At 52.4% G+C, this 19,507-nt stretch overlaps 2 protein-coding genes across 10 annotated transcripts in view; one reads left to right on the forward strand and one right to left on the reverse strand.

The window, feature by feature from the left end:
* The window catches only part of LOC105482966 (integrin subunit alpha D), a 32,690-nt gene extending 14,401 nt beyond the window's left edge, over nucleotides 1-18,289 (forward strand). The window contains exons 10-30 of one of the 9 annotated variants that reach the window (XM_011743489.3): nucleotides 152-225; nucleotides 1,477-1,606; nucleotides 1,867-2,009; nucleotides 2,190-2,330; nucleotides 2,419-2,631; nucleotides 3,951-4,081; nucleotides 4,202-4,359; nucleotides 5,560-5,714; nucleotides 5,966-6,097; nucleotides 7,294-7,367; nucleotides 7,603-7,744; nucleotides 9,175-9,291; nucleotides 9,401-9,480; nucleotides 9,580-9,663; nucleotides 14,044-14,122; nucleotides 14,281-14,388; nucleotides 14,500-14,577; nucleotides 14,773-14,886; nucleotides 15,030-15,131; nucleotides 15,395-15,505; nucleotides 16,984-18,289. In XM_011743489.3, coding sequence (XP_011741791.2) covers nucleotides 152-225; nucleotides 1,477-1,606; nucleotides 1,867-2,009; nucleotides 2,190-2,330; nucleotides 2,419-2,631; nucleotides 3,951-4,081; nucleotides 4,202-4,359; nucleotides 5,560-5,714; nucleotides 5,966-6,097; nucleotides 7,294-7,367; nucleotides 7,603-7,744; nucleotides 9,175-9,291; nucleotides 9,401-9,480; nucleotides 9,580-9,663; nucleotides 14,044-14,122; nucleotides 14,281-14,388; nucleotides 14,500-14,577; nucleotides 14,773-14,886; nucleotides 15,030-15,131; nucleotides 15,395-15,505; nucleotides 16,984-17,097 — 2,480 coding nt within the window. In that variant the 3' untranslated portion in view covers nucleotides 17,098-18,289. Of the gene's footprint in view, nucleotides 1-151; nucleotides 226-1,476; nucleotides 1,607-1,866; nucleotides 2,010-2,189; nucleotides 2,331-2,418; nucleotides 2,632-3,950; nucleotides 4,082-4,201; nucleotides 4,360-5,559; nucleotides 5,715-5,965; nucleotides 6,098-7,293; nucleotides 7,368-7,602; nucleotides 7,745-9,174; nucleotides 9,292-9,400; nucleotides 9,481-9,579; nucleotides 9,715-14,030; nucleotides 14,208-14,280; nucleotides 14,389-14,499; nucleotides 14,578-14,772; nucleotides 14,887-15,029; nucleotides 15,132-15,394; nucleotides 15,506-16,983 lie in introns of those variants that run through there. The other 8 variants (XM_011743491.3, XM_011743488.3, XM_011743487.3 and 5 more) reach the window with 8 other exon arrangements.
* Nucleotides 18,290-18,353: 64 nt separating this feature from the next.
* LOC105482967 (cytochrome c oxidase subunit 6A2) lies at nucleotides 18,354-19,013 on the reverse strand. Its single transcript, XM_011743494.3, has 3 exons — nucleotides 18,859-19,013; nucleotides 18,621-18,757; nucleotides 18,354-18,478 (listed from the first exon to the last, which is right to left on the reverse strand). The coding sequence occupies exons 1-3, from the start codon at nucleotides 18,929-18,931 to the stop codon at nucleotides 18,395-18,397; spliced, it is 294 nt and encodes a 97-aa protein (XP_011741796.2). The 5' UTR covers nucleotides 18,932-19,013; the 3' UTR covers nucleotides 18,354-18,394.
* Nucleotides 19,014-19,507: the final 494 nt, after the last annotated feature.

Raw genomic sequence — 19,507 nt, forward strand, 5'->3', positions numbered from 1 at the left:
TCTCGCGCAGTCTTGATGGGCCATTCCTGTTCACAACTCACTCAAAATTGCTCTCCAGAACCCAAGCCTCAGATCATGTTCTCCTCCCTGTGTTCTGAGTCCTCATGTGTCTCACGGCTTCTAGGAACTTCACTGACTTGTTTCCCTACAGGAACCCAGTCCAGGGCAAGCAGCTCCTTCCAGCATGAGATGTCCCAAGAAGGCTTCAGCGCAGCCCTCACAATGGTGGGTAGAGTCTGCCCTCAATCCACAGCTCTTGGATATCAATTCTGTGCCCACCCTGGGCTGGGAGCCAGACATAAACAAGATCAGACCCCGTCCTCAATTTCACCCTCTCGCTGGGGAGAGGCCTCCACGCTGTATGTTAGGGGCCAGGAGCACAGCAGGGAAGAGGGTGGCCTGGGTTCCTGCTCTCAAGGATCACGTATTCTAGTGGAGGAGACAGTAAGCAAGAGCCTCTCAGACAGCACTGAGCATCAGGGTAGAGAGAGAGATGGCCAGAGGAGTCTCAGTAATGGAAAAGGCCAGCCCTGGACAAATCAGGGGAGACTGTTCTGGGCACGGGACAAAGCAAGTGCCAGGCGGACCTGGGTCCAGGTTCTTGGAGGGAGAGAGAGGGGCTTGCCAGAGCCCAGGGAGCCCAGGCAGCCTGGAAGGAGAGGGCTGGAGGCTGAGAAGGACCAGGTGGGATCAAAGATGTGGTTTCAAAGTGCATGTGTGTTCAAAGGATCCAGATTGGGCCGGGCACTGTGGCTCACGTCTGTAATCCCAGCACTTTGGGAGGCTGAGACGGGTGGATCACTTGAGGTCAGGAGTTTGAGAACAGCCTGGGCAACATAGTGAGACCCTGTCTCTACAAAAAATTAAAAAATTAGCCAGGCATGGTGGCACGTGCCTGTGGTCTCAACTACTCAGGAGGGATTGCATGAGTTCAGGAGTTCAAGACCGCAGCGAGCTATGATTGTGCCACTGCATCACAGCCCGCGTGACAGAGCAACAGCCTGTTTCAAAAAAAAAAAAAAAAGGTGAAGTTGAAGTTGACTCTTACAGGGAGGGGAAATGAGCTGAGTCCCAGAAAACGAGAAGGGGAGGGAGGTGTCCCGGCCAAAGGCTTGATGTGCTTTGGAACAGAGGGAGGCTCCATGGCTTTGATGGGGAAGGGTCCTAGGTGCCACCGGAAGGGCCTTGGCGATGGTTTTCCAGCAGGGGTGGCTGCACATTTGGGTTTGGGGAAGCCTGGCACTGGGGCAGTAGACAGAGGGGCAGCGGTGAGCACAGCGGGGGCAGACAGGGCGGTGAGTGAGAGGAGAGTGAGCTGGCGGAGCAGTGGCTGTGGGGACAGAGGCTGCTGGTGAGGGCTGGGAAGACAGAGAAGAAAGGCCTGGATGGCAAGTGATGCGGGCGGCAGGCGTGTCTCTGGGACATACTGTCTTCCTGCTCCAGTCTCTGCTCAGCCCTGGAATTCTTTCCTCCCAGGATGGCCTCGTCCTGGGGGCTGTGGGGAGCTTTAGCTGGTCTGGAGGTGCCTTCCTGTACCCCCCAAATATGAGCCCCACCTTCATCAACATGTCTCAGGAGAATGTGGACATGAGGGACTCTTACCTCGGTGAGAAATGGCCAGGGGTTGGGGACAGGTGGGAGATGCACTGCCTGGGATGGGGTCCAGGGTTCTGGGGAGGGGAGATGGGGGCTGTGCTGCCCAGGGTGGGGGTCCAGGGTTCTGCGGAGGGGAGAAGGGGGCTGCGCTGCCTGAGGTGGGGTCTAGGGTTCTGGGGAGGGGAGAAGGGGGCTGTGCTGCCCAGGGTGGGGTCCAGGGTTCTGGGTGGGGGGAATGGGGACCTTTGTGCTGAGGCCTGGGCCCCTCAGGTTACTCCACTGAGCTAGCCCTATGGAAGGGGGTGCAGAGCCTGGTCCTGGGGGCCCCCCGCTACCAGCACACCGGGAAGGCTGCCATCTTCACCCAGGTGTCCGGGCAGTGGAGGCTGAAGGCCGAAGTCACGGGGACGCAGGTTGGCTGTGACAGGAGCCAGAGGGGAAGATGAGGGTGGGGACCGTGGCCGGGGCCGGGGAGAGGATGGAGGGGCTTTGGGGGCCTTGGGGGAGGTCCTGGTACCTGAGGAGAGGTGGGACCTGCCCACAGGGCTGCCTCTGGCGGGGACAGGCAGCGTGACCCAGGCTCTGCCCCCCAGATCGGCTCCTACTTCGGGGCCTCCCTCTGCTCCGTGGATGTGGACGGTGATGGCAACACTGACCTGATCCTCATCGGGGCCCCCCATTACTACGAGCAGACCCGAGGGGGCCAGGTGTCCGTGTGTCCCTTGCCCAGGGGGGTGAGTGGCTGATGGGACCTGGACTGAGTGGGGTCCGGTGTGGGTGGAGGGGTCGCCTGGGTCGGGGTCTGACACTGCTTGTGTTCAGCAGAGGGTGCAGTGGCAGTGTGAAGCTGTTCTCTGTGGGGAGCAGGGCCACCCCTGGGGCCGCTTTGGGGCAGCCCTGACAGTGTTGGGGGACGTGAATGGGGACAAGCTGTCGGACGTGGCCATTGGGGCCCCGGGAGAGCAGGAGAACCGGGGTGCTGTCTACCTGTTTCACGGAGCCTCAGAATCCAGCATCAGCCCCTCCCACAGCCAGGTGAGGCCCCTGTCTTCAGCCTCTTCCACTCCCAGCTCTTTCCCATGTCCTGAGTTCACTGAAGGCAGCCTCCTGTCTCTGTCACCATTCCCTTCCTTGTTTCAGTGGTTCATCAGCTAAGCACACGTCATCTCTCTTCTCTCCTCTGTTCTGGAAAGCCTTCCATCTGTGTGGGCAGCTTAATGGTTAGGAGAGCAGGCTTTGAGGTCAGAGGTCAGTTCAAATCCCTGGCCTGGCCAGCCATCCTGAGCTGTGTGGCCTTAGGCAGGTGACTGACAGCCTTGGTCAGCCTTAGTTTCTTTCTATAAAATGCAGAAATGATAAAACCAACTCCTTAGTCTTCTTGTAGAAATAACAGAGAGTGCTAAGGCAATCACCACTTGCCTTAGGTTCACGAGTGACCTGACCAGTGATGAATACACAAATATATTCTACGCCTATTATTATGCTCTTACTTCCTCACCAACCTTTACTCTCATGACGGGTCGGACCCAAAGAGCCCCCTTCTCTGTTTGGGGAGCCCAAGGTCCTCACCCTGTTTGCTTTCTGTCTTTTTTTTTTTTTTTTTTGAGACAGTCTCACTCTGTCGCCCAGGCTGGAGTGCAGTGGCGTAATCTTGGCTCACTGCAACCTCTGCCTCCTGGGTTCAAGCAATTCTCCTGCCTCAGCCTCCCGAGTGGCTGAGATTACAGGTGTGGGCCACCATACCTGGCTAATTTTTGTATTTTTAGTAGAGATGGGGTTTCACCACGTTGGTCAGGCTGATCTGCTCGCCTCAGCCTCCCGAAGTGCTGGGATTACAAGCGTGAGCCACCCGGCCTATTTGCTTTCAATTTCTATCCCCACATCCACATCTCTCCTTTTCAATTTCTCTCTTCAGATCCTCTTTCACCACAATCTCTTTTCCAAATCTCTCTTCTCAAACTTTTCACATCGCCTCCCTTTGACTTCCGCCTCTTCCATCTCTCTGGCCAGCGGGTCGCTGGAAAGATGAGCAAATGGAAGCACAGAAAGATTGAGTCCTTGCCCACGGCCTCGTGGTTCATACGTGGAGGAGTCAGAACTGGAACTAGAGACTGATTGAATGAATGACACTTGGGTCACCAGGACACCCTTCTGATCTCCACTCCTATATCTGTTTCTTAGCAATCATCTCCCGACTCCTACCTTCTCTTTTCAGGCTCTTATTGGTGACATCTGTTAACAACTCACCCCTTCTCTCCCTTTCCCACGGTCCTACCTCCATATTCCCCTTGTTACTTATTTCCAACTTCTTCCCCCACCTTCCAGCCTGATTCACACTTTTCTCTTCTGGCCAGCGGATCGCCGGCTCCCAACTCTCCCCCAGGCTGCAGTATTTTGGGCAGGCGCTGAGCGGGGGTCAGGACCTCACCCAGGACGGACTGATGGACCTGGCCGTGGGGGCCCGGGGCCAGGTGCTCCTGCTCAGGTAGCAACTCCCCAACATCCTGCCCTCCCGTGCTGTGTCTGATTCACTGGTGCTGGCCCCCCCGCCTTGTTATCTTCCCAGAGGCCAGTGTTCTGTCCTCCCCACTACCCTGCCCCTCAGGAGTCTGCCAGTGCTGAAAGTGGGGGTGACCATGAGATTCAGCCCCGGAGAGGTGGCCAAGTCTGTGTACTGGTGCTGGGAAGAGGGGCCCAGTGCCCTGGAAGCTGGGGACGCCACCATCTGTCTCACCATCCAGAAAAGCTCACTGGACCAACTAGGTGTGTTTCCCCCATAAAGGTGCCCCGGCCCCTCATCCCATTAGGGGCCCCAATGCCATCCTGAGGATGGGATGGGCCCAGGAACCAATCTCACCTCCACATCCACTCAACACCTGTGCCAGAAACCTGGCTCATTCTCTCCTCTCTTCCTCACACCGGGGCCTGTGGGTTCTGTCTCCAGGGTTAACCTGAAGTCCACCCAGTTTTCTCCTGAGCCCCAGCCGCTGCCTTCCCCCAGCCCCTGATTCCCTTCCACCTACACCAAAGTCATGACATGAAGCAGTTACCATATCCCTTCTTGTACCCTCCCACCCATTTTCCACCGAGGAACTAGAGTCGACTGGTCCTAAAATGTAAATCTGGGCTCCTCACTCCCCTGAGTAACCCCCGCTTGCATTTACAAAGACCCCAGTCCTTCCCTCCAATGCCCTCTCTGACTTGGCCTCCTGGCCTCTCTGGCCTCACGGCATCCCACTCTTCCTTACTAGGCACGCTTTTTGCAAATGCGCCAGCTTCGCTCTCCCTTCCAGTCTTAGGCCCTGTCTCCACGGTCCCAGACGTTCTCCCCACTCCTCACCTGGTTCCTGCTCATTCTCTGGGTGGCTGCTTAGCCATGGTCCATCTGGGATGGCAGCCTGGCCAGGTCCAGCGAGCATGCTATCCTTAGAACCACAGGAGAGCCTCCCCTTGCACTGATCACGCTGTGACATCACGGCCCATGTGCTTGGTTTCTCTCTTAGATTGTGAGCTTCGTGAGAGTGGGGCCATATCCATCTAGCTAGCTAATCTATCATCTATCTACCAAATCTATCATCTATCTATTATCTATTAATCTAATCTATCACCTATCTAATCTATCATCTATCTACCCATCTATCACCTATTATCTATCATCTATCTATCTGATCTATCACCTATCTAATCTCTCATCTACCAAATCTATCATCTATTATCTATCATCTATCACCTGTTTAATCTATCATCTATCTATTATCTAGCCATCCATCCATCCATCCATCCATCCATCCATCCATCCATCCATCTGTCCATTTATCTTCTCCACATGTATCCCCAGCACGTGGTACAGTTCATGGCCTGTAAAAGTGTCCGGCAAACACGTATTGTATGAACAAATAAATGAAAACAGAGCATTCTAGGTTATTTCTGCCTTTTCATTTTCCATTCTCCCCTGCACTTCAGGTGACGTCCAAAGCTCTGTCAGGTTTGATCTGGCACTGGACCCAGGACGTCTGACTTCTCGTGCCATTTTCGATGAAACCAAGAACCCGACTTTGACTCGAAGAAAAACCCTGGGACTGGGGGTTCACTGTGAAACCCTGAAGCTGCTTTTGAAAGTGAAGACTTCGGGTTCTGAGAAGGGGGAGGGAGGAGGAGCCCAAGGGTGGCCTGGAGCACCCCCGTTCTCTGCTGAGCGAGGTGGGAAGGGTTAGGATGTTGGGGCTGGAGAGAGGAAAGCTGGGGCAGGAGAACCTGGCTCCACCTCTTGGAGGGGCACTGTCAGGGCAGTGGGGAGTGGATGCAGTGCAGGAGGACTTGTGGTGGAGCGCAGAGGACTGCAGGTTCTTGAAAGCCTGTTCTCCCTCAGGATTGTGTGGAGGACGTGCTGAGCCCCATCATTCTGCACCTCAACTTCTCGCTGGTGAGAGAGCCCATCTCCTCCCCACAGAACCTGCGCCCTGTGCTGGCCATGGGCTCACAAGACCTCTTCACTGCTTCTGTGAGTTTTCCAATGAAGTCCCAGGGATGTCCTGACTTCATTTTGTCTCCATGCACTTAAGAATCCACTGTAGCTCCCAATCACCCAACCACATCCAGCCCAGAAACCTGACTCCAGTCTCTCCCCTCCTCCTCACACCCAGGCCTGTGGGTTCTGTCTCCAGGACTGACCTGAAGTCCACCCCATTCTCCTCCTGGTCCCAGCTGCTGCTTCCCCCAGCCCCTCGATTCTCTCCTCCCTACACCAGAGTCAACACAAAGTGGTTCCCATATCTATTCCTGTACCCTCCCACCCATTTTCCATAGAGGAGCTAGAGTCAACTGGCCCTAAAATGCTAATCTAGGCTTTTCAATCCCCTGCGTAATCCCCCTTGCATTTACAAAGACCCCGGTCCTTCCCTCTGATGTCCTCTCTGACTTGGCCTCCTGGCCTCTCTGGCTTCACAGCATCCCACTCCCCCTTACTAGGCATGCTTTTAGTAAATGCACCAGCCTTGCTCTCCCTTCTGGTCTTAGGCCCTGCTTCCACCTCACATCCCAGGCGGTTCCCACTTTTCCCTAGCACAGTGTCTCTTGTTCATTCCCATATCCCTCCCAAGTTTCCTCATTCCTACCTCTGTGCCTTTGTTCCTTTCTCGCCCCTCATTTGGAAAACACTGCCTTCTGCCTTCTCTTCCCCTCTCCCCACGAAGCTCCAGCCTCACCTCCCTCTCTTCTGAAGGCCACACTCAGCAGCTGCCGCTCCTTCTCTGGTCCCTGTTACACCAAGGTGGTGCCACAGCAGGTATCACACAGCTGTTATAACCATCTGCATCTACATTTGAGGCTGTCTTGGGACTGTAGTTTCCTTGAGCATAGGAACCATGTTGAATTTGCCTGTCGTTTCCACCTTCCCTCAGCCCTCACCCAACCCAGAACCTGCACAATTATTGGCACTTAATAATGTTTGTGGAATAATTGTTCCAGGATAAGCTGGATGTGACTCAACCGAACTTTCTGTCCCTTGAAGCCAAGGATCTTGTCCTATCTTTCTTTTATATGCCAACCTCCAAACCGCACCTGCGCCCCTTGTTGGTGTCCAGCAAAGTGCTGGGGGCAGTGGCTTAGTAATGCTCAATGTTGGTGGGTGCTTCTAAGGAGGGTCTTGGAGAAAGACTAAGACGTCAGATGGGAACAGAATGTACTGTTTTGCTGCAGCTCCCCTTTGAGAAGAACTGTGGGCAAGATGGCCTCTGTGAAGGGGACCTGGGTGTCACCCTCAGCTTCTCAGGGTGAGCTGTAACTCCTTTCATATCCAGACACTCGGGCTTCCGAGTCCCCCATCCTCCTGGGATGCTTGTGCTGCTCTCTGGCTCTCTTTCTAACAAAAGTGATGTTGACTGGGATGTTATTGGCCCAGAGTTTCCAGGGCTGCCCTGCCTTTCCCAGTTCCCGTCTATTTCCAGTGGAGTCCCACTCCCAGCCTTTCCGTTCAGTGGAGTTCCACTCCCAGTCCTTTCCCTTCAGCCTGAAGATCCTGACCGTGGGGAGCTCCCTGGAGCTCAATGTGATTGTGACTGTGTGGAATGCGGGCGAGGATTCCTATGGAACTGTGGTCAGCCTCTACTACCCAGCAGGGCTGTCCCACCGACGGGTGTTGGGAGCCCAGGTAACAACTGCTGTAGGCTCTAGTGGGAGGGGGCCTCTCCCCTGCCCTGTAGCCCTGGGAGTTACAGAGTGTTCTTCAAAATTCTTCTGTGATGATATGTACTCTCTCTCTCTCTCTCTGTCTGTCTCTCTCTCTCTCACACACACACACACAGAGAGAGAATGAGAAAGTACATAAAGCATATATACAGTTTAATGAATAATATTAAACAAACCATAGAGTTAACATCCAGGTCAAGAAATAAATCGCTGCTAGTATCCCCAGAACCCCCTCCCCGTGTACCTTTCCCTATCACAGCTCCATCCTCTCCCCAAAGGTCATCACTATTCTGACTTTGTGGTCATCACTTCCTTGTATTTCTCCCTCTCTCCCTCCATCCCTCCCTTCCTCCCTCTCTTGTTTTTTTTTTTTTTTTGTTTTTTGTTTTTTGTTTTTTTTTGAGAAGGAGTCTTACTCTGTCACCCAGGCTGGAGTGCAGTGGCACAACCACCACTCACTGCTGCAGCCTAGACCTGCTGGGCTCAAGCAATTCTCCCACCTCCGCCTTCTGAGTAGCTGGGACTACAGGTGCATACCACTACGCCCAGCTAATTTTTAATTTATTTACTTTTTATTTTTATTTCTTTTAGAGACAGGGTCTCACCATGCTGCCCAGGCTGGTCTCAAACTGCTGGGCTCAAGCAGTCCTCCCGCCTCAGCCTCCCAAAGTTCTGAGATTACAGGCGTGAGCCACCGCACCTGACCATGTTTTTTCTGTGTGTGGGCTTGTTTAAGAAACACTTCCAGGTTATGAAAATAGCCCCCTATATTATCTTCCAAAAGCTTCATGGTTTTGCTTTTTCACATTTAAGTCTTTAATTCAGTTGGAATTTATTTTAATTTATGGAGTGGGGTAGGGATCCAATTTATTTTTCTTCTTTCTTCTTTCTCCTCTTCTTCCTCTTGTTCTTTCTTTACTTTACTTTTTTTTGTTTGTTTGTTTGGGTCAATTTTCCTGGCATTGATGGAAATTGATTGAAAAGTCTGTCCTTGGCTGGGTGAGGTGGCTCACACCTGTAATTCCAGCACTTTGGGAGGCCAAGGCTGGTGGATCACCTGAGGTCAGGAGTTTGAGACCAGCCTGGCCAACATGGTGAAACCCCATCTCTACTAAAAATACAAAAATATTAGCCAGGCATGGCAGCAGGCACCTGTAATCCCAACTACTTGAGAGGCTGAGGCAGGAGAATTGCTTGAACCTGGGAGGTGGAGGTTGCAGTGGACCATGCACTCCATTGCACTCCAGCCTGGGTGACAAGAGTGAGAATCCGTCTCAAAAAAAAAAAGAAAAGTCTGTCCTTTTCCCTACTGCTCTGCAGTGTCACCATTGCTGTGTATCAAGCCCACACATGCATGCGGGTAACTTTTTAAAATTCATTCTCCTCTCCTAGAAGCAGCCCCATCAGCGTGCCCTGCGCCTGGCATGTGAGACAGTGCCCACTGAGGACGAGGGCCTGAGGAGCAGCCGCTGCAGCATCAACCACCCCATCTTCCATGAGGGCTCTAACGTCAGTGCTTCCCCCGAAATCCCCATCACTGTCCTCCCTTGTCCCAATCCGTCCCTCACTCCACCATGCCCTTCCTTTTATCCCCATTCTTTCCTTCTCCTTCCCTCAGGGCACCTTCATAGTCACATTCGATGTCTCCTACAAGGCCACCCTGGGAGACAGGATGCTTATGAGGGCCAGTGCAAGCAGGTGGGTACAGGCCAGGGTGCCCCCACCCTCCATCTCATGCCCCGGCTAGAGACCCCTCTCCTGGATTCCTTCCCATTGGTCCCCCCTTTCTTTCTCTAGCGAGAACAATAAGGCTTCAAGCAGCAAGGCCACCTTCCAGCTGGAGCTCCCGGTGAAGTACGCAGTCCACATTGTGATCAGCAGGTGCCCAGTCCCTGGCCCTCCCCGTGGACCTCTGGCCTTCCTCTACGCCTGGTACTCCCTCTGAGTCCCAGCTTGCTCTTCCAATGATGCACATCTAAGCTCTCCTGTTTTGGGATGCCTTTGTGGGTGAACAGCCATATATAATAACGTTTATGCTGCATAAACATGTTTCTGGGCTGGACGTGGTAGCTCACGCCTGTAATCCCAGCACTTTGGGAGGCTGAGGCAGGTGGTTCAACTGAGGTCAGGAGTTCGAGACCAGTTTGGCCATCATGGTGAAACTCCATCTCTACTAAAAATACATAATTAATTAGTTAGGCGTGGTGGTGCGTGCCTGTAATTCCAGCTACTCCGGAGACTGAGGCAGGAGAATCACTTGAATCCGGGTGGCGGAGGTTGCAGTGAGCAGAGATCATGCCACTGTACTCCAGCCTGGGTGACAGAGTGAGCCTTGGTTAAAAAAAAAAAAAAAAAAAAAAAAAAAATTAGCTGGACATAGTGGCGCATGCCTGTAATCCCAGCTACTCAGGAGGCTGAGGCCAGAGAATCTCTTGAACCCGGCAGGTGGAGGTTGCAGTGAGCTGAGATCACGCCACTGCACTCCAGCCTGGGCAACAGAGCAAGATTCTGTCTCAAAAAAAAAAAAAAAAAAAAAGGTGTTTTTGTCAACAATGGACCCACATTTACTATGGATGGTCTCCTAAAATTATAATGGAGTTGAAAAATCTCCTAGGTATGCCATAACAGTTGTAACATTGTAGTGCAACTCGTTGCCTTTTTATGTCTAGATACACAAATACTTTCCATTGTGTTACAACTGCCTACAATATCCAGTACAGTAACATGCTGCACAGGTTTGTAGCCCAGGAGCAATAGGCTACACCATATCACCTAGCTGTGCAGTAGGCTCTACCATCTAGGTTTCCATAAGTGTAACCTATGATGTTTGCACAAGAATGAAATTGCCTAAGGCTAGGCGCAGTGGCTCAAACCTGTAATCCCAGCACTTTGGGAAGCTGAGGCAGGTGGATCACCTGAGGTCAGGAGTTCAAGACCAACCTAGCCAACATGGTGAAACCTTGTCTCTACTAAAAATGCAAACATTAGCCCAGTGCAGTGGCACATGCCTGTAATCCCAGCTACTGGGGAGGCTGAGGCAAAAGAATCGCTTGAACTTGGGAGGCAGAGATTGCAGTAAGCTGAGATCGTGCCGCTGCACTCCAGCTCGGGGGTAACACAGGAAGACTGCGTCTCAAAAAAAAAAAAAAAAAAAAAAGAAAAGAAAAGAAAAAGAAAAAGAAATTGCCTTACGATTAATTTCTCGGAATGTATCCTTGGTGTATTTGTACCCTAATAATATATACCATAGCTCTTGCTGCTTCTCTCAAACCGACTTGCTGGTGGGACACACACACTTTGCCACGGCTGTGCCTTTCTTTTCCCCCTCTGCCTCCAAAAGGAAGGCTTCCTTTTTTAACATGAAACACATCCTGTCCTTTGTATTAAATGTGAATGTGCTGAAGCAAAGCTGCTAGATGGAGATCAAGACTTTTCTGAGCACCCTGAATTGGGGAGCTTGTGCCCAACAGGATATGGTCTGTCACCACACAGCAGAAAGGAAAGGTCGAGTTTCTATAAAACTCAGAGTGGGGCAGAGGTGTGAGAAACTGTTGGGAAGGTCTCTAAGAGCCCGGCCGAGGCAGCGCAGGAAGGGCAAGTGTAGGGCTGAAGGCAAGAGGGCATTTCAGGTGGGTACAGGCGCAGAGGCAGGCCAGACTGGACGCAGAGCAAGGCATCCCACACACTGGGCTGAAAGCCTATAACATTGCTGTGGGACAGAGTTTGCTGCTATTGGTTTTTTTTTTTTTTTTTTTTTTTTTTTTTTTTTTTTTTGAGACAGTCTCGCTCTGTCACCCAGGCTGGAGTTCATTGGTGCAATCTGGGCTCACCACAACCTCCACCTCCCAGGTTCAAGCGATTCTCCTGCCTCAGCCTCCCAAGTAGCTGGGATTACAGGCATGCACCACCACGCCTGGCTAATTTTGTATTTTTAGTAGAGACAGAGTTTCTCCACATTGGTCAGGCTGGTCTCGAGCTCCTGACCTCAAGTGATCTGCCCGCCATGGCCTCCCAAAGTGCTGGGATTACAGGTGTGAGCCACCACACCTGGCTGCTGTTGCTTCTGATGTATTAAGTTGTTAGGGGAAGGAACGAGGGAGATCAAGCAGTGTCATTGTCTTTTCAAGTCACACGTACATTTCCTTTTCTATCCACAGGGAAATACTTACAATAAGAGCTTACAGTTATATGTACCCATGTCAGGCATCGTTGTATGTTGCTGTTGTTTTAAGGTGGTTTTCTTGCATCATCTTAAGTACTTTATATGTATTTACATTTATTTAATCCTCACAATAATTATATTGTTACCCCGATTTCCATCAACAAAGACATCAATAAGTGAAATACTTTGTTCCTGTCAATCTCCAAGTGAGCAGCAGAACCAGGAATCAGACCCAGACAGTTTGGCTGCAGAGCCCATGCCTATGCCGTATATGGCATGCCTCTCCAAGCACTGGGGAAAGCTGAGTGGTTTACTTCGATCTGAAAACAGGCTTAGGCTGCACATGGTGGCTCATGCCTGTAATTCCAGCACTTTAGGAGGCCGAGTGCTGGGATTACGGGCATGGATGGGAGGATGGCTTGAACCCAGGAGTTCAAGACCAGCCTGGGCAACATACCGAGACTCCATCTCTACCCAAAAAAAAATTTAAAATGAAAATAAAATAAAATTTTAAAAATGAAAAGAGGCTTAGAACTAGATTTTAAGGTGAGAAAACAGAAGCACAGAGAGAAGGGTTTCGGGTGGGAGGCACAGAGGAAAACCGGCATACTTAGGGAAAAATAAACCCCTAAGATTTATGGAGGACTCCCTGTGTGCTGGGCACTACCAAGCCCTGGTCACAACTCTACTACAGGGAGGTGCTATGGTTCGCATCCCCATTTTAAAGAGTGAAAAGCTACAGGTTCCAGAGACGTGAAGCGGCTTGCCTCAGTGACTCAGGTAGGAAGTGGTCGACCTGAGATGTGAACCCAGGCAGTTTGACACTGGAGTCCGTGTTTTTAGTCATCAGGCTGATGGGGGGTGGACTGCTGGAGCCGTTTCTGTGCGGCTGGTCTGGCTGCTGCGTGCGAGGTGCAGGCCCCTCTGCTGCTCTGCTTACTTTTGCTTTTTGTTTGTTTGTTTTGAGACAGGGTCTCACTCTGTTGCCCAGGCTGGAGGGGAGTGGTGTGAACGTAGCTCACTGCAGCCTCGACCTCCCAGGCTCAAGCAATCCTCCTGCTTCAGCCTCCTGAGTAGCTGGGACCACAGGCGTGTGCCACCACGTGCAGCTAATGTTTGTAATTTTTTTTTGCAGAAATGAGGTCTCTCTATGTTGCCCAGGCCAGTCTTGAACTCCTGAGCTCAAGCGATCCTCCTGCCTTAGCCTCTCTAAGTGTTGGGATTACAGGCGTGAGCCACCTCGCCTGGCCAGCTTGCTCCTTATTACTAAAACCAGGGAGTATGGCTTAACTTGAACCCCCAGTGCCAACCACACAGCCTGTGTTTGCTGAAGGAAGTCTGGGTGGAAAGACCCCACCTGCCTTCTGGAACACTGATGTCCCTTCCATAGGCTTGTGCACAGGCACCATCTTCCTTCACGTTTACTCATCTGCCCCAGGACAGCCGAATCTGTTTTCTTCATTCCCACCATGAAGGGGCCCTCACTCCATGTCTTCCTGAGTGATCCAGCTCTCCTTCCTAGAGTCCCCTTAGGCTAACTTGTTCTGCTGCAATCTCTGTAAGCATTACCAGAGGCCAACCACTACCTATTAGAGAAAGCAATGCAAACGCCTTTGCCCCATGTAGGAGAGGTGAGGTTTAAGTTGGGTTTTTAAGTGTAAATTTCCAAAATGGGAGATAGTAAGAACGTTCCAAGGAGAAGAGCTTGAGCAAACTCATGAGACTATGAAAGAGCCAGAGGTGTACAGGGCAGAGCTAGTGGATCTGGGTGATGGGGGCAAGGGACATCGGAGGGAGGGGAGCTGAAGCCGAGGCAGCAAAGGTTATGTGGGACCATCTTTTATTTGTTTATTTTGAATAGGGACGGGGTCTCACTATGTTGCCCCAGCTGGTCTGGAACTCCTGGGCTCAAGCGATCCTCCTGCCCCAGACTCCCAAAGTTCTGGGATAACAGGCATGAGCCACTGCACCCAGCCAAATAATGTCCATTATTATTTCCCTGAGAAATGTGCCTGGCCAAACAGAGCTCTCTGCAGTAGGACAGGGCACAACTGGGGACAGTTTCAGGGCTGTTTTTCACCCACAGGCTCTCTCTCCAGACAGGAAGAATCCACCAAGTACTTCAACTTTACAACCTCTGATGAGAAGAAAATGAAAGAGGCTGAGCATCGATACCGCGTGAGAGTCTAGGGAGTATCCCTGTCTGCCTTCCACAGTGTGGATAAAGTTGGAAGTTGGCGGAGAAGATGGACAGGAGCTTGGGGTAGGGCCAGGAGGGAAGTGGCATTTGGGAGGCTCCAGAGACCACAATAACACTCTGCCTTGATTTCCTGCAGGTGAATAACCTCAGCCAGCGAGATCTGTCCATCAGCATTAACTTCTGGGTTCCTGTCCTGCTGAACGGGGTGGCCGTGTGGGATGTGGTCGTGGAGGCCCCATCCCAGGTACCTGCCTGCCTCTCCTCTTTCTTCAGACTGGCATCCCACAGCACGGCACTGCCTCTTACCAGGGACATGTTGCTCATTCTGTGGCTAACTGCTTCTCTCTCTCCCCAGAGTCTCCCCTGTGTATCAGAGAGAGAACCTCCCCAGCATTCTGACTTCCTGACCCAGATTTCAAGAAGTCCCGTGCTGGTAAGAAAGTCCCTGAACCCCCACCGCAAGATCAGCCCCCACCAGGGATACCGAGAAATGTACCGCTAGGCCGCAGAGTTCCGTGCATGTCCTGTAACTGTTCATCTGTTCCCCACCCCAAACCTGACCATATTTTTACCTATGGTTCCCTCCTCAGTGAAGAACCCCTCAGCTTCACCCCTCTTCTGCCCCCAGGACTGCTCCATTGCTGGCTGCCTGCGGTTCCGCTGTGACATCCCCTCCTTCAGCGTCCAGGAGCAGCTGGATTTCACCCTGAAGGGCAACCTCAGTTTCGGCTGGGTCCACCAGGTGTGTGAGGGCAGTGGCAGAGCACCTGCCCCGGACTCAGGCAGGACCTGGCATGTCTGTGCCCATCTGCAAGCCAGGGCATCCCTGGAGCTCTAAGCCTCCACCAGAGCCAGTTCCACAGGCTTCTCCCAACCCCTTTGCAGACATCGCAGAAGAAGGTGTCGGTTGTGAGTGTGGCTGAAATTACGTTCGACACATCCGTGTACTCCCAGCTTCCAGGACAGGAGGCATTTATGAGAACTCAGGTAGAGACCGTGTCGGGGGCAGCGACCAGGCTGGAAAGAGGGCCCCTAGGGCTACATCCGCGGTGCTGGGTGGGGGTTTGCAAGCCTTGGGGGAGGAGGGTGAAGGTCTCTGGGCAAGACAGCTGTCTCTCAGGGCACGGGTGCTGCTGCGTCTCAACCCTTAGAGCAGAGCCTCAGGGAGGAGGGGAGGGAGTTAAAGGTTGGGGAACCTGGGAGGCATCCGGGATGGCAGGAGGCCAGACGCTCTCTGATCTCCGAATCAGATGGAGATGGTGCTAGAAGAATACGAGGTCTACAACGCCATTCCCATCATCATGGGCAGCTCTGTGGGGGCTCTGCTACTGCTGGCGCTCATCACAGCCACACTGTACAAGGCAAGTGTTTTATCCCACTCTTTTTTTTTTTTTTTTTTTTTTTTTTGAGACAGAGTTTTCACTCTTGTTGCCCAGGCTGGAGTGCAATGGTGTGATCTTGGCTCACTGCAATCTCCACCTCCCGGGTTCAAGTGATTCTCCTGCCTCAGCCTCCCGAGTAGCTGGGATTACAGGTGGCCTGCACCATGCCTGGCTAGTTTTTTGTATTTTTAGTAGAGATGCAGTTTCACCATGTTGGCCAGGCTGGTCTCAAACTCCTGACCTCAGGTGATCCGCCTGCCTCGGCCTCCCAAAGTTCTGGGATTACAGGCATGAGTCACCACATCCGGCCTTATCCCACTCTTGACACCACCAGCATCCAACCCAAGCCCTTCTACAGACTGGGTGGTATAGTGAGAACTCAGACTGTGGAGGCAGGCAGGCCTGGACACACATTTTGGTTCTATCATGTACTCACTGTTTAATGTTAGGCAAGTTGCTCCACCTCTCTAATCGTGTTTCTCTCTCTCTCTTTTTTTTTTTCTTCTTTTTTCTTTTGAGGTGGAGTCTCACTCAGTTGCCCAGACTGGAGTGCAGTGGCACAGTCTCAGCTCACTGCAACCTCCACCCCCCAGGTTCAAAAGATTCTCATGCCTCAGCTTCCCAAGTAGCTAGGACTATAGGCACACGCCACCACACCTGGCTAATTTTTGTATTTTTAGTAGAGACAGGGTTTCACCATGTTGGCCAGATTGGTCTTGAACTCCTGACCTCATGTGATCTGCCCACCTCGGCCTCCCCAAGTGCCGGGTTTACAGGTGTGAGCCACTGTGCCCCGCCGTTTCTCATTTTTGAAATGATAATAATGCTTATATCACAGAGTGGCTGAAGTGAGAGAGAAATGAGGCCAGGGCATGTGCACAGATCTGCCTGGATCTATGCTGTCCCGCCACGGGTTGTGTGTGTACCCACTGTGCTTGGGGCCAGCAGATGCTCAATATATGATAGCTGTTGTTCACATAAAGGTTCTCGCACACAAATGTAAGTTAGCTTAGTTGTTGCCTCCTCTCCTCTCTCAGCTTCTTCTTATTCCCAATTTTCTTCCCTGCCCTCTTACCCAGATTTTCTTTCTTTCTTTTTTTTTCTTTTTCTTTTCTTTTTTTCTCTTCTCCTTTCTTCTTCTTTTATATGGAGCCTTGCTCTGTCGCCCAGGCTGGAGTGCAGTGGCATGATCTCGGCTCACTGCAACCTCCGTTTCCCGGGTTCAAGCGATTCTCTTGCCTCAGCCTCCTGAGTACCTGGGATTATAGGCGCACCACCATGCCCAGCTAATTTTTGTATTTTTAGTAGAGACAGGGTTTCACCAGGTTGGCCAGGCTGGTCTCCAGCTCCTGACCTCAAGTGACCCACCTTCCTCAGCTTCCCAAAGTGCTGGGATTAGAGGTGTGAGCCACTGCACCCAGCCTTACCCAGCTTTTCTCACTTACTTCCCCTGATAGCTTGGCTTCTTCAAACGCCACTACAAGGAAATGCTGGAGGACAAGCTTGAAGAAACTGCCACATTCAGCGGGGAAGGTTTCAGCTGTGGGTCCCCAAATGTGCCTTTGTCCTAACAGTCCACTTTCCTGTTTATCTCTACCCCCATGGGCTGGTCTTGCTTGCAACCATAAATCAACTTACATGGAAACAACTTCTGCATAGATCTGCACTGGCCTGAGCAACCTACCAGATGCTAAGCACCTTCCGAGAGAGGTAGAGATTGTAATATCTTTGCATATCTGTCCACCTTTTTTAGTGATGACCCACTTTTTACAGAAACAGGCATGGTGCCAGCATAAATTTTCATGTGCATAAGAATTGTCACGCGAAACGAGGATGTTTATAGCACACTTTCCTTGCATGGAAGAGCTATAACCCAGCGACCTGAGTGCCTCTCTGGCAATAGTTGGGGGAACCTGTTTGTGGGCATTGAAAAAGTTTTCTCACTTTCTATGGTGATGGGAGCCTGAGGTCATCTTTTCTTGATGGGGCTGAGAGGCGTCTCAGGGGAGAGTCAAAGAGTGTGTGTGTGTGTGCGTGCGCATGCACGTGCACGCAGGACGCATTGGCCGTGGGTTTCTGCACACACTTCAGGTTCCTCCGTAATGGTAAGTGGGCAGGCTGTCCTAGGAGGTGAAGAAATGTCCAGAGCTCATCTGAACTCCTGTCCCCCTTGAATGGGGTATTCAGAAGCCAGGAAAGCCAGGCTTGGAGCATGTGATTTCCCAAATAGAAGACCCATTAAGAAAGATTATAGAGAATGACCAAAAGATTCCAAATCCAGCATTAGGTCCCGAGGCCTCACACACAGGACTGTGGAGCCTCCGTCTGAAATCCAGATAGCTGGGGTTCACAGACACCAGCGGCTCAGGTGTCAGGCAAGAAGTGGGACTTCAGGATCTGCAGCCCTGGGCTCCCAAGGGGGCTCTGCAAGCTGCCTGAACTTGGACAAGTCATTTAATTCCCGAGAATCTCAGGTCCTCCTCTGGAGAAGGGGAACTAAAATTATACCCTACTCCCAGCGTTACTGTGAGGATTCAGTGTATGAGGAAGCCCATTACAGCCTACAGCCCTAATTTTTAATAGGTGTGCGTGAGACAGAGGCCTCATTATGATGAGGTGAGAGAGAGTGAGCTGGGATCGCCTACCTGTGCGTGGAGGAGGCTCCCTCAAGCACCCCAGTATCAGCCACGTGGGAAAAGCACGTGGAGCGCCCACCGCGCAAGGCGCATGCGCGGAACAGGCGCTTACCAAGCTGGGCGCAGGCACCGAGCGGGCGCCTCCGGGTGCATTCCCAGGGGCCCCGCCCTCCCCATAGAGCCTCAGACACGAAGCTTCACACCTTTATTGCGCCCGGGGGCGTCCGGGGCCTCAGGGGTGTTCGTAGCCAGTGGGCAGAGGGTTGACGTGGCTGTTGTGGAACAGAGTGTGGTTACCGTCCCCCCAGGGGAAGGGCTGTGGAGAGAGCGGAGGAGGGAGCGCGCGTGAGCGCCGTGAGTCCGGAGTCCGCGGCTTCCCCGCCACGCGCCCCACGCTCCCCACGCTCCCCATGCATCCCGCAGCATCCCCGGGCCGCCCGCGCGCCCGTCCCGCGTACCTTGGTGCGGATGCGGAGGTGCTGGTAGGAATGGAACTCGGGGCGCGGGCGGTGGCCTGAGTGGAGATAGGAGTTGAGGGTGCAGAGGGCCACGCTGGGCAGCGCCAGCACGAAGGAGAGCAGGCGCCAGGTGCGAGCTGCGGATGGAGAGGGGTGAGCGCGCAGGGCCTGGGGCGGCGGGCCCGGGAACAAGTGGGCAGGGTAGGGGATCCCCGGGATCCGCCCGCTCCCCATTCACCTGCTGACCCTTTGTGGCCTCCTTTGGCAGCGCTGGCCAAGCCCCGGGTCAGGGGCCTCAGAGGCAGAGCCATGGCTGTGCGGGGAGCGGGGAACCAGCGCTGTCCTCGCTCCCTTTACCGTGGCCTGGGGTCCCCTCCCCTCTCTGGGCCAATCACCTGTTGAGTCTGGAGCACGAGCGGCTATTTTTAGAGGTTTCTATATTTACAATGGGTCCTGACTAGCTTGAGATCGTCTCCAGACAGCTGTTGTCCTGTGCCTCTTATTTTGGCAAAGGGGCATTTATGCCATTCTTTTTATATAGTTGCAGGGAAACTATTTTGTTCCCTATTCTATGCCTAGTGGCTGGCACACGGTTGGGCTTTAATAAATATTTGTAGAATGAATTAAGTGTCTTTTTGAGTCTGTTTTTTCAGCTGTAAAATGTATAATTCGTACCTGAAAAGATTTTTTAAATAATGGAGGCGGGGGGATGTCACTATATTGTCCAAGCTGGTATCTTAGCTGTTGTGTCCAGACGTATCTCAGCTGTTGGTGGTGAAGGAGGTGAAGGCATGACTCAGGGTCAGTTTCTTCCTGGAATGCTGCATAATGTGACCACATTTTCTAAAGCAAAGATTGATTACAACATGTGATCTACTAAGTATAAA

The sequence above is a fragment of the Macaca nemestrina genome, chromosome 18 (genome assembly GCF_043159975.1).
Source record: "Macaca nemestrina isolate mMacNem1 chromosome 18, mMacNem.hap1, whole genome shotgun sequence".
Classification (NCBI taxonomy): Eukaryota; Metazoa; Chordata; class Mammalia; order Primates; family Cercopithecidae; genus Macaca; species Macaca nemestrina.

What these genes read in the sequence shown, in the direction of transcription:
- LOC105482967 (XM_011743494.3), bottom strand. Translation starts at nt 18,931, where the DNA reads ATGGCTCTGCCTCTGAGGCCCCTGACCCGGGGCTTGGCCAGCGCTGCC. An exon ending in AGGCCACAAAGGGTCAGCAG is followed by an intron (nt 18,758 to 18,858) that starts GTGAATGGGGAG and finishes CTCCATCCGCAG; the next exon opens with CTCGCACCTGGCGCCTGCTC. An exon ending in ACCTCCGCATCCGCACCAAG is followed by an intron (nt 18,479 to 18,620) that starts GTACGCGGGACG and finishes CTCTCTCCACAG; the next exon opens with CCCTTCCCCTGGGGGGACGG.